Genomic DNA, 11,440 nt, shown 5'->3' on the forward strand with positions numbered 1-11,440 from the left:
CACAGGAGGCCCCCAACCAACACAGGGCCAACCCTTTCCCAGTGATCCTCATCAGCGTTATGGACACAATTTGGGGACTTTACCCCCTGCGTCCCACCAGGGCCGGGGGCAGAACGGAGCTCTGTCACACTGCTGGCACTGCTGCATCCCGATGTGCCCAGACACATTTCCATAGTGAAAAGCCAAATACTTGGCTCCTCTATTTTGTATTTCTATTTCCCTTCAAATGCTATGTGGCTGCCTTGGTGTTTAATCCTAGTAATTAACAGGGCAGCGAGAAAAGAGCAGATCCACCTCTTTTTCCCTATACAGACACAACCAGAGGGGCTGGGCTGGGTCGTTCCTGGAGCAATTCAAGCAGAGAGCGAAGAAAGAGAAGCAAACAGAGGCATTACCTATTGGCAAACAGGAGGCAGCTCTAAGGAAGACCATTTTAAAATCAGAAATGCATGAGAGTACCCAAATTACATTCATTTCCCAATGTTTGGGGAAAAACAAGAGGGAAATCTTTTGTTTAATAAAAATGACTTTGAAAACAACCTCCTGGTTACCACCCGGAGCACAAAGGAAGTCCTTAGCATGGGATGTCACTGCACGTTTATTTCAAGCTTTAATGATATGTTTGGGGACATCATCTACGCCTGAATATTCCTCCACTGTGACTGTCTGGGGGGAAGGAGTTCAGTCTGAAAATAGTAAATGAGGCCAATTATCTGGCGGCAATTCCAAAGGGTAATTTGGTTCCTCTTGAGCTGCCCGTGTCCTGCCCAAGCACCTCTGCAGGTTTGTTTTAGGAACACATTTCCACGGTGCACGGAGGCATTCAATAGCCAGGAGAACCACGATGTGCTCAGAGCTGGCTTTGGGAAGGACCGCGGCGTTTCAATTTGGTACAGATTGATGGGATGGCTTTATTTATTTATTTGTTTTTAATTAGCCTCATTAGCAACAAAACGATCTTCCCGCTGCGTGTGCAAACAGCACGGAGATGCCAGCCCTGCTGATGGCTTTTCTCCTCGTGCCCGTCGTTCAGAATTGGCATTGCAAAGCAGGAAAGATTTAATAGTGGTTTCTGGGAGAGATCAGCAGCAGGCAGCGGCTCAGAGGGGATTACGAACGCAGCAGCACCAGCCGGTTTTGATGGAGTGGTTGTCAAAGTTGTGCTTTAAGTTTAACGTGAGGCGATGAGGGCTTTTGGAGGGCTCACATCCACGGAGCTGTGTTTGCTGGTGACTCATTCTGGCTCGTTGGAGCGCAGATTTTGTTCACTTCAGCTGGATAATCTCGTCTTTAAAAGAGAGAGAAAAAAAGAAAGTAAATAAAAATGAAAAATCCTATTGTTAGCCACAGACCATTGCTTATTGTTGGGATTATTGGGAAAGCACCAAACCGCCGGTCCGGGAAGGGCTGAGGACGGCGGATCCGCTCGCCCAGCAATACAGCACCACTGGGAACGAATCCCCCTGCAACGACTGCTCCAAGTTTCAGCCCCCAGATACGTAACATTCGGTATTACAACAGCGAGCCCCTCACACCCAAAACCCAAACTCTTCAAATAACAAAAGACGGAGCAGAGTCATTTTGCAGAAGCAATTCGAAGTGAGAATATGAACCAGTGCCCATCTTCCGACGATCAGGAAACCGAAGGGAACGCAGGGGAGCGGGGTCAGCAGCCGCAGGCGACAGCGCTACTTTCGGAGCGACCGCGACGGGCGGGGCAGCGCACGGGGAGCCTCCTTCATCCCCCGATCCCCTTCGCCACCGGGACCCCCTTCCTCCCCGATCCCTCCGCGCTCTCCTCCCTCTCCACGCCCCGGTCTCTCCGCGCTGTCCCAGGCCGGCCCCCAGCGCCCTGCCCGCTCCCCGCCCCGAGGTGCCCGCATTCCCGGCTCCGCCGCTCGAGCTCCCCCGCGCGTTCTGCCCCGGGAGGCGGCGGCGGCGGCGGCGGCGGGAGGGAGGGAGGGAGGTGCGGGCTGTCCGCACCCGGAGCTGTCGCCACCCGGCAACGGGGGCCATGCCGGGGCCCCGCCGGGACCGGCCGGCCGTGCTGCTGCTGCTCGGGGCGCTGCTGGCCGCCGACCTCTACTTCCACCTCTGGCCGCGGGCTCGGAGGGAGCTGGCCCCGAGCGCACCGAGCTGCCCGTGCCGCCGCCGCTCCGCTCCCTCCGCCGCTCCGCCGCCGCCGCCCCCCGCCCGCGCCGCCTCCTCCTCTTCCTCCTCCGCCTCCTCCTCCCCGCTGCGGCGCCTCTTCGCCCACCCGCTGTACCGCGCCGCCGCCCCGCCGGGCTCCGCCGAGCCGCTGCTGGGCGCCCGCGAAGCTCTGCGCTACTACCGGCGGAAGGCGGCCCGCTGGAACAGGTGCGTCCCGCCGCGCGGTACCCCGAAACGGCACCGCTCCCTGGGCGGCCATCCGCGGGCACCCCAAACCCAGCGTGCCATCCCTGGGCGCTTCATCCCTTTGCGCCTATGCTCGTGTACCCGCCCCCGGGCACCCATCCCCAGGTGTCCATCCCCGTATCCCATCTCCGGGCACTCATCCTCAAATTCCAATCTCTGATTACCCCATATCCGGGCAGCCCAAACCCAGCACCCCATCCACGGGCACCCCGTTCCTAGTCTCCAGACACCCAAACCCAGCACCTACCCGTAGGTACCCATCTGCAGGCACACATGCCTGGTACTCCATCCCTGGGCACCCCATCCCCAGGTGCACATCCCCAGTCTCTGGGTACCCAGAGCAACCTCCCAGCACCCCCTGCATGGACACCCCCCTGATATCTCTTGCCCAGACACCCCGACCTCTGCACACAACCCCTTGGCACCCCTTTTGTGGCCCGCCCTGTGTCCACCTCCTGGCTCTCTGCTGTCCTTCCCATTGCCCTTTTCTACAGCACCCGTAGATCACAGGGCTCTGCATGGAGGTTCTGCTGGGAGAGGCTTCCTGTGGTCCCTGATGGGGGAGTTGAGGAGGAGAAGGGCGCAGGGATGCAGGGTGAGCCCCTGCTAGTTGTGCATAGTAAGGATAGGTGCCTTCTTCACTCTGCATCAGCACTGTGGGGGCAGAATGGTGTCAGCCCCTGGGTGCTTTACCCCAGAGCCATCTCCTTGCAACTACCAGCAGGAAAAGTTTCCCTGTTTCCAGTGTCCTGCAAGGCACTGTGGAGGAGGGGAGGGACCATGACCTGAACATGGCTCAGACCCCTCCAGCTTCTTCTTCCTCTCCCTGCCTTGAGAATGCGTGCGGCGAGGCTGAGCTGTATGTTTGTATGACATTGGCTGCATTCAGCAGGGTGGGACAGGGCAGTGATGAGCACACGGCTGGGAAATATGAGGCGAGAGGGCTTGGGATGCTTAGTGGATGCTTCCCAAAGAAAAGCACTGTGGGGAGGTGGGATGCGACCAGGATCAGCTCCATAGTGCACTACCTTACACACCACCATAGAGCACGCAATGCCAAGTGCACCACTGTGATTTCCAGCCAGGCCCCTGCAACTTCACACCCATCCTCTTCTCTCCTTGGCAGTGCAAATTGAATGTGGGTTAGGAAGGTGCCTGCCATGGTGCTTTTTGCCAGCCCATCAGAGCGATCTGTGCCTCGAGGTCATACAGCCACAGCAGCTCATCTTCTTGGCATGGGGACATCCCTGGGCTGACAGTGGGATCTGTATAGGAGCGAGCAGCCATGGCTTTCCCAGCCCATGGGTTTAGCAGAGCGTGGTGTAGCTCAGGGCTGCGCACACGTTCCCAGCTCTCCCCAAGGTGTGACACATCCTACAGGGTAGAACAGGGTCCGAGCTGACCCTATGGCCATCCCATGTGAGGCATGAACGGCGGGGCTGTCAGTGCAGCACCCATCTGCACGGCTTGAGTGGACCCAGCTCAGCCCTGCACCTACAGCACAGTTTCTGCAGGCAGGTGGAAATAAATCGGTCTGGGGTTCTCTGGCTGGCTCTCACATGGCCTGGCCCTGGGATGTGGCACATTTTGGCTATGGGTGGTAAGGAGAACAAGGCACTGTGCATCCTACCTGCACACAGAGCTCTGCCTTCTCATTCTCATTCCTAGCTAAGGGAATCTGACTGCAAGGGTGGCTGATGGGGTTGCAGGAAGAATAATTTAAAAAAAAAAAAAAAAAAAGCAAAACCAAACAAACCCAGGGCTTGTTTCTATCCATGAAGAAACAATTCCATACTCCAAACTCTGTGACCTGCTCAGTGCCAGGCACTGGTGCCACAGGGACAGCGGCACCCAGTGCCTGGTGCCTCCTACAGCCCAGCGCTGAGCAGAGCCTGGGCAGCCCCAAGGCTGTTCATAGCAAGTTATCTGGACCTGCTTTTTATATTATCATGTCTTTTGCAGAGGGCTGTTCTTAAAGGGAAATATTTCAGGCACCCTGGAGGGAGCAGCGTTTGGGGGTTGAAGGCTCGCAGGCCGGCTGCCCCCAGCCCCGTGCCCACTGCCTCCCCTTGCACAAAGGCTGCATTTTTTTCCCCATCAGTAATGCACCGCTCACCGCCATCGGGGCGGGGGGGGGACAGGCTGCATGCATGGGAAAGTGGGAGAGCAAATATGGTAAAATATGTGGGCAGCTTCCCTCGGGAAAATTCCTGCGTCATTCTGCTGACACGCACTGGGGGCTTCGCCGTCCCCGTCTGCATTTGTGGGACTGGTGGCACCCCCCACATTTCTCCCCAAATATCCCTGAAATGCATCCCTCGGACTGGACCGACCGCACTGCCCTTCTGCACCATGGAGAAGGGATGGGAGCCCTGCAGACCCCGCTGTCTGAGGCAGGGTTGGGGCACCCCAGGGCCCCACTGGTTAATGAACCACTCGCTATCAGCCACAGCTCCTGTTTGCCTTCGCTGAGGTATCTTGGCACTTTCAATGCAAACTGAACTCAGTTTTCCCTTTATCGTGAGCGCAGATGCCACGCACGGCTCTGCCGATGTTAATGAGAAACCAATGCTGTCAGCCAGGGGATAAATGACCTTTTGATGGCAGTTCAGCAAAGCTTGGGTCCTATCAGAGGAAAAATGGCTTATGGTAACAAATCTCTGGTTTGTCACAACTCCACCTGCCAGAATGGGACAGATTCACCCCAGTTTTACCAATTCTGGGGCAGCGCAGTGCTTGGTGGCCCCCCTGCATCCCATTGCCCAGCATGAAGGTTGAGAGGACATAGGACAACTTGGGGCTCCAGCAGTCGTGCTGCCTGGAACCTCTGGATTTAGCAAAAACCTCTGGCACAGCAAAGGCTTTTTCCATCCCGTAATACAACAGCTGCCAGCTCTACTCCAAGCACCGAGGGTTTCCATCCTGCACCCATCCCCATCACCCCATGCTCGTTCCCTTCCAGGAGACACAAGCTCTACAGGCAGGAGCTCAACCTTACGGCTGCGGCTGCGCTGCTCCCGCTGCGTCCCGAAGTCAGCTGGCTGCAGTTCCACCTGGGCATCAGCCGGGATGGGCTCTACCCCCGTTCCAGCCCTGCTGTCAGCAGGCTGCTGCAGGACATGCACGACTTTGCCACCGTCAGCGCTGGTGAGTGTTGTTGCAGTGTGGGACTCTGAGCCCTGCGCTGGCTTCTCCATGGGTTTTGTGCTGCACGATTGTCATCATGGTACCTGGAGATGGGAGAAGGGCCTTCCTGTGTCTTTATGTATAAATGGAGCTTATAATCAGAAGGGAGTCTGGCTTTTTAGATGGTCTGATAGCAAGCCCTGCACAGCCCCATCCTCACGGCTCTTCCTGCTCTTGCAGACTACAGCCAGGATGAGAAAGCTCTGCTGGGAGCCTGTGACTGCAGCCAGAGTGAGTGCATCCTCCCAGGACTCTGTGCCATCTTCGCTTCACCCAAGTGGGGAAGGTGGCACTGGGTTCCCCTCAAGCTTCCAGCCCCACGCTCCGCTTAGGGATAAACAGCCCCACAAGGATGGGGTGGGGATGCCGAGACACTGATGTGCCAATGGGGGGAGGAAAAAGTCCCCAAGGGGATCTAACAAATGGACTTTGGGAGACTCGCATGATGCAGAGGTGCCGATCTGTTGCATACAGGCACCTAATGTCCCCTTTCCCCCCAGTTGTGAAGCCCAGTGGCGTGCACCTGAAGCTGGTCCTCAGGTTCCAGGACTTCGGCAAAGCCATGTTCAAGCCCATGAGGTAAGGCAAAGCCCCACTGCCCATGATGAGCAGCTGGGAGCACTGGAGCTCGCTGCAGTGAGGCTGCGGGCATCCTCGGGCAAGGAGGGGCACGTCACATTGCATCTCTTGTCCTTTGCTCAGCAAAGCCACTTTGAATTATTAAAGCTACCTTTAATAATTACTGGCTGCTTGCTCTCTCCCCAGTAACACGCAAACATCAGTGTTCCCACACTGCTTATTGACATTGGAAGGCTCTTTCTCTGTAGATGCCAAAGAATGGAGGAGCTCAGGGCTGCTGTCACCTCAGGGCCCACTCATCCTCAGCACTGCTTTGTCTCTCCTTGGATCCCCTGGGTGCAGCTGCACACACACCCCAGGATTGACCCATGGATTTCTTCCAGGCAGAAACGTGAGGAGGAAACACCCGAGGATTTCTTCTACTTTGTGGACTTCCAGAGGCACAATGCTGAGATCGCAGCCTTCCACCTGGACAGGTACGAGAGGAGCTGTGCTCAGCTCTATGGAGTGCTGGCCATGGATCAGCAACTGCTCAGCAGCACCATGGTGGGGAAGATTCTCACTGGAAGCCCAGTACTCACTTTGCTTTGCTCCATGCAGGCTGGGCAGTGATGCACAGGTTGTAGCTTTGCTGCATGCACTGGGTCCATCCTGGGCATTGACCTAGCTGAGCTCTGGATGCCTGGTTTGTTTTGTTTCAAGCTCACAGCTAACGAGCAATTAACCCAGGAGCCTTTTCCAGCAATCCCGGCTTCACCGCCATTTGGGTGCAGCCATCAAGAAGGCAAACATTTTGCCAGCAGGAAGGGCACGGGCAGCATCTGCCGCCCCACGCAGTCAGGTCCCACTGCGTGTCACTGAGCTGCTTTCCTCGGGCAGGATCCTGGATTTCCGACGGGTGCCCCCCACTGTTGGGAGGCTGATCAACATCACCAAGGAGATCCTGGAAGTCACCAGGAATGAAGTCCTGCAGAGTGTCTTCTTTGTGTCTCCAGGTAGGAAAAGATTACAGGCTGTGCAGGAACGAGATCTGTTCACTTGTCCTGCTTCTTATCCTTTCCCCCAGCATAGGACTGAATCTCTCCATTGACCAAAACTCTGGTTCCCTCCATGGTTTGGCAGTTCACATCCGTTATGTGCTTAGATACATCGCATGGTGAGGCAGGGGTCAGTCCAAGCTCCATGCCCCATAGCTTCTTTCCCCAGTTCTTTCTGTTCTCCTCCAGCCAGCAATGTGTGCTTCTTTGCCAAGTGCCCATACATGTGCAAGACAGAGTACGCAGTGTGTGGGAATCCTCACCTCCTGGAAGGGTCCCTGTCTGCCTTCCTTCCATCCCTCAACCTGGCGCCTCGGCTCTCCATCCCAAACCCGTGGATCCGCTCCTACTCGTTTGATGGAAAAGAGGAGTAAGTGGGTAAATGCTGCTGCTTCATACATGTGCCTTACAGGGAGCGTGTGGGGAGGAGAATGAGTGGGATACAGACTGTGAGTGGACTGTGTGCCCCCTCCCCTGGTGTCCTGCAGGTGGGAGGTGAATCCGCTCTACTGTGACACTGTGAGGGAGATCTACCCCTACAGCAGCGGCAACCGGCTGCTTAACATCGTTGACATGGCCATATTTGACTTCCTGATAGGTACAATTAAAGCATTTCATGCTGATGGGAAAGAAAACACGGGATAGGTCTGAAAATGACTCAGGCACTTGCAAGGGAAACCGCTGCTCTGTTCCTCCTTTACCAGGGAACATGGACCGTCACCACTATGAGATGTTCACCAAGTTTGGAGATGATGGCTTCCTCCTACACCTGGACAACGCCAGGGGGTGAGGCTGGGAAGCCGAGGGGACGTGGGGAGGCCATGGGCAGGTGCTAACAGTCCGTGCTCTCTCCTTCCCCCAGGTTTGGGCGGCATTCTCACGATGAAATCTCCATCCTGGCCCCTCTCTCCCAGTGCTGTGTGTAAGTGTCAGCTTTGTTTTCCTTCCCAGACACATCAGTTCCTCCTGGCCCGGCAGCGCTGGCTGCTGGAATCCACCTGGGAACCCAAGCAAACAGCTCAGCATGGAAACCACCAGTTATCTCCAAAGCAAGAGTAAAGTTTTTATGTCACTCAGAGCATCGAGCTGCTCTGCTGTGTCACACAGCCATCATTCCTGTACTTCATACTTACTATCCCAAATGAACCCTTTCCCATGAGAACCCCTACGTAACCCACGTGCCCAGGTGAGCTTCCCAAATCCCCACAAACAGCTCCCTTGCTCAGCAGCAGGCAAACATCTGATGCTTGAATGCCCACAAGGCATCAGTCTCACACACAAAAAGGCTGTCTGACTTTTCTGTTGGCCCAAACCCTTCCAGAAGCATCCCCTTGCCTTTCCCAACACGTCAACACAAAGTGCTGCCAGCCCCACTTGTCTGTGTGTGCTAATATGAAACCTCCATTCACCAGCTCTGATAGTTAACCAGGTTTCTTCTCACAGCATCAAGGAGAAGCTCGTCAATTTTATCATTTGAATCCTATCTTGGCCACCCTTTTATTAATCCACATAAATCAACAGCTAAAAGTTAAATTAAAGAGGAAGAAAAGCTGCTCCTCCCTGTGGTTTCTCTTTAGGAGATCCCTAACCTATTTCCTTGCTGTACCTGCTCCATGTAAGCCTTGGGGTGCTAATTGCACTCTCCCCACATACTCCTATTACCGGATCTAATTTTAAGAACTGCTGTTTGCACCGAGTGAGACTTTCCATTTATAATTGCAGCTCACAGTGACTCCTTCTGCCAAGCTCCTATTTTGTGCAGTTCACATGAACTCTCTGACCTAGCAGCACTATCTGCAGGTCACATCCTTCCTGCTCACCCAGATCCACCTCCCAGAAGCTGTGCTTAATTTAGGTAGGATGAGCTGCAGGTCACACCTTTAATGAGCCAGCTATGGGCAAGAACTGCAACTTGAAAACGACTTGTACTCACTACAGGGCCACCCAAAAGCCTCATTTCCTATAGAAATCCATCCTGGGAAGCATCCAGAAAGGCTTGGAATCCTCCGAGCTCGGCTTCCTGCAGCATCCTAGTGTTCTGACCCACCTTTCACAGCCCCTGTTCCAGTCCTTGTCTCATTTAGTGAAGGTTGCTCCTCTCCTCTCCCATCACATCTTCCTCCACGTGGAAATTCTGGCTGAGTCAGCATGGTTCCACAAACACAGGCTGCCATCTTTCCAAAATTTAAAAGGCAATGGGTGAGATCACTGGTCCATTTCAGTCACAGACACACTGAAATCAAAATACTTCTGCTGAGCATTAAACAAATCACGTTAGAATACCTGGTGTCATTCCCCAAAGCAGGCCAAGATCGTAGCTTTTCATCCTCCCTTCTGTCAAAGGGAAATACTTCATCCTCAGTGCCTCTTCAGGCACAATGTTAGATCAGCTCTGGGAAATACTCTCTTTTTGTTCAATTTAGAGAGATTTTTCCTCATTCATCAGCAGCTAAGATGCACAGCTTCATTTTCTCTCTCCTTCTGCCCCATAAATGTCATTTCTGGTACCGTGGCACTGCCCTGCAATCATCTGGGGAACTAGGTCACATCTGAGTCAAAGGCAGAATGCTCATTGCTGAGGATTTCTAACATTCTCTCTGAAGACAAAAATCTGCTGTATGAGCACTCTGTAGCCTGAAAAATAAGTAAGAACCAGAGGTTTCTGCAGAGACTCCCATTTTCTTCAGTAAGAGCTTTTTGTTCCAAATACTGTTATCTGGAACTGTATCTTCCCTCCCTCCCCCCCCTCTCAGCAGAGGCTCAGACAACTGTCCCTTACCGGGGTGCTGTGATGTTTGGCACTGGGACTCCTGCTTTCTTTCTCTTCCAGAATAAAGAGGACGACGCTGCTGCGCCTGCAGCTGCTGGCTGAGCCCGAGTACCAGCTGAGTGCAGTGATGAGAGAATCCCTCCTGCAGGACCCCCTGGCACCTGTCCTCACCGAGCCCCATCTCCTGGCCTTGGACCGGCGGTTACAGCTCATCCTGAAAGCCGTGAGGAAGTGCATAGACACACATGGAGAAGCCAAGGTGGTGGCCAATGACACCAGGCAGCCCGAGGCTCCCACATCCGACAGAGCGAAGCTGAGCACATAAACAGCCCTCGGCTCCTGCTCAGAAGCAGGGGAGACCCCTGCGAGACCAGGGACAGGTGTTAACAGTTGGTCATTTCTATCTACAAGTGCCCACGACACGGAGAGGGGAAACTTTGGAAGACCTTCAGGAATCACAGCGGGTTCCCAGGCTGAGCGCTCAAGCAAAGCTGCAGCAGGTCTTTGCACCCCAAGCACCAGCTCTGTGGGAAAGCAGAGATCTGGTTTGCAGCTGAGCATGCCTGGTGGGTGACAGGAACACATACAGCCTGCAGCTTGCTCAGCCTGCTCAGCCTTGCTATGATGGACACATGCTAGATCCAAGGATGAGGCTTGAATAAAGAGATGCCACGAATATTCTCCTCTTATAAGTCTGTGTTCTGTAATCAAGACCGCGTGTGAGAAAGGAGCAACCTTACTGTGACAAGGTGACACACTGGTTCATGTGGTCAGCCTGGAGCATCTCTGCACAGCACCCACCAGCAGACAGGACCCCTGGCCTGGTTCTCTGCAACAGAAAACAACCAGCCCAGTCCACTTCAATCTGTGCACATTGCCCAAAAGTCCACTGGCTTGCAGGGCAGTAAGATCATTTCTATTTTCACCTGCCTTGGGGGTGGAAGAATCAGGCTGGGTTATAACAGAAAAGCAGGAGAAAAATATATATATGTTTATAAATATATATATTTGGACACAGCTACTGAAAGACATAGGACTGTATTTACAATCCCAGAAGTCACCCACTTCTGGTCAAAACATTTTGCTGAGGTGGGGGGCTCCATCTTGCATCATCATCTTGCTTTGAAGTCACTCAAGCTATCAGAATTCCCTGCAAAACAGAAATGGCTCCTCCTCCTCCCCTTATCTCTGCGTATTTTGGGGAGAAGCAATAGGAACTGAAGACCAAAAAAGTGTAGAGGAGTTATCAGAGATCTTCCAATTTGTAAGCTTCCCCTTGCCTCCCAAGGGCAAGGCTTAAGCGTGGTTTGATTACTGCAGCTCTTTAATAGCTTTTTGCTTCAACTGTTCAGGAATGATTACACTGAGCTTCTTGGCAGCCTGGGGAAAGTCGTTGAGAACTTTGTTGATCATTTATCATCCTTAAAGAAAAAAAACCCAAAACAATCAGTCTACTAGAAGTTCATTCTAA

The 11,440-nt window shown here is 53.9% G+C and overlaps 1 protein-coding gene and 2 long non-coding RNA genes across 4 annotated transcripts; 1 reads left to right on the plus strand and 2 right to left on the minus strand.

The window, feature by feature from the left end:
- Nucleotides 1-464: 464 nt before the first annotated feature.
- LOC128082955 (uncharacterized) lies at nt 465-2,083 on the minus strand. Its single transcript, XR_008207904.1, has 2 exons — nt 1,984-2,083; nt 465-1,288 (listed from the first exon to the last, which is right to left on the minus strand). It is a non-coding gene; the product is annotated as an uncharacterized LOC128082955 (long non-coding RNA).
- Nucleotides 1,947-10,645, plus strand: FAM20A (FAM20A golgi associated secretory pathway pseudokinase). Of its 2 annotated transcripts, none has more exons than XM_052687670.1 (11): nt 1,947-2,358; nt 5,360-5,544; nt 5,764-5,814; nt 6,084-6,162; nt 6,546-6,638; nt 7,042-7,157; nt 7,389-7,569; nt 7,688-7,797; nt 7,904-7,985; nt 8,062-8,121; nt 9,803-9,836. In XM_052687670.1, the coding sequence occupies exons 1-11, from the start codon at nt 2,015-2,017 to the stop codon at nt 9,819-9,821; spliced, it is 1,320 nt and encodes a 439-aa protein (XP_052543630.1). In that variant the 5' UTR covers nt 1,947-2,014; the 3' UTR covers nt 9,822-9,836. The 2 variants fall into 2 exon arrangements, with proteins under 2 accessions (XP_052543630.1, XP_052543629.1); XM_052687669.1 differs by lacking the exon at nt 9,803-9,836 and adding an exon at nt 10,030-10,645 and having other exon boundaries at nt 1,950-2,358.
- LOC128082956 (uncharacterized) lies at nt 9,058-10,061 on the minus strand. Its single transcript, XR_008207905.1, has 2 exons — nt 9,979-10,061; nt 9,058-9,833 (listed from the first exon to the last, which is right to left on the minus strand). It is a non-coding gene; the product is annotated as an uncharacterized LOC128082956 (long non-coding RNA).
- Nucleotides 10,646-11,440: the final 795 nt, after the last annotated feature.

Source organism: Tympanuchus pallidicinctus, unplaced genomic scaffold (assembly GCF_026119805.1).
Source record: "Tympanuchus pallidicinctus isolate F22 unplaced genomic scaffold, pur_lepc_1.0 scaffold23, whole genome shotgun sequence".
Classification (NCBI taxonomy): Eukaryota; Metazoa; Chordata; class Aves; order Galliformes; family Phasianidae; genus Tympanuchus; species Tympanuchus pallidicinctus.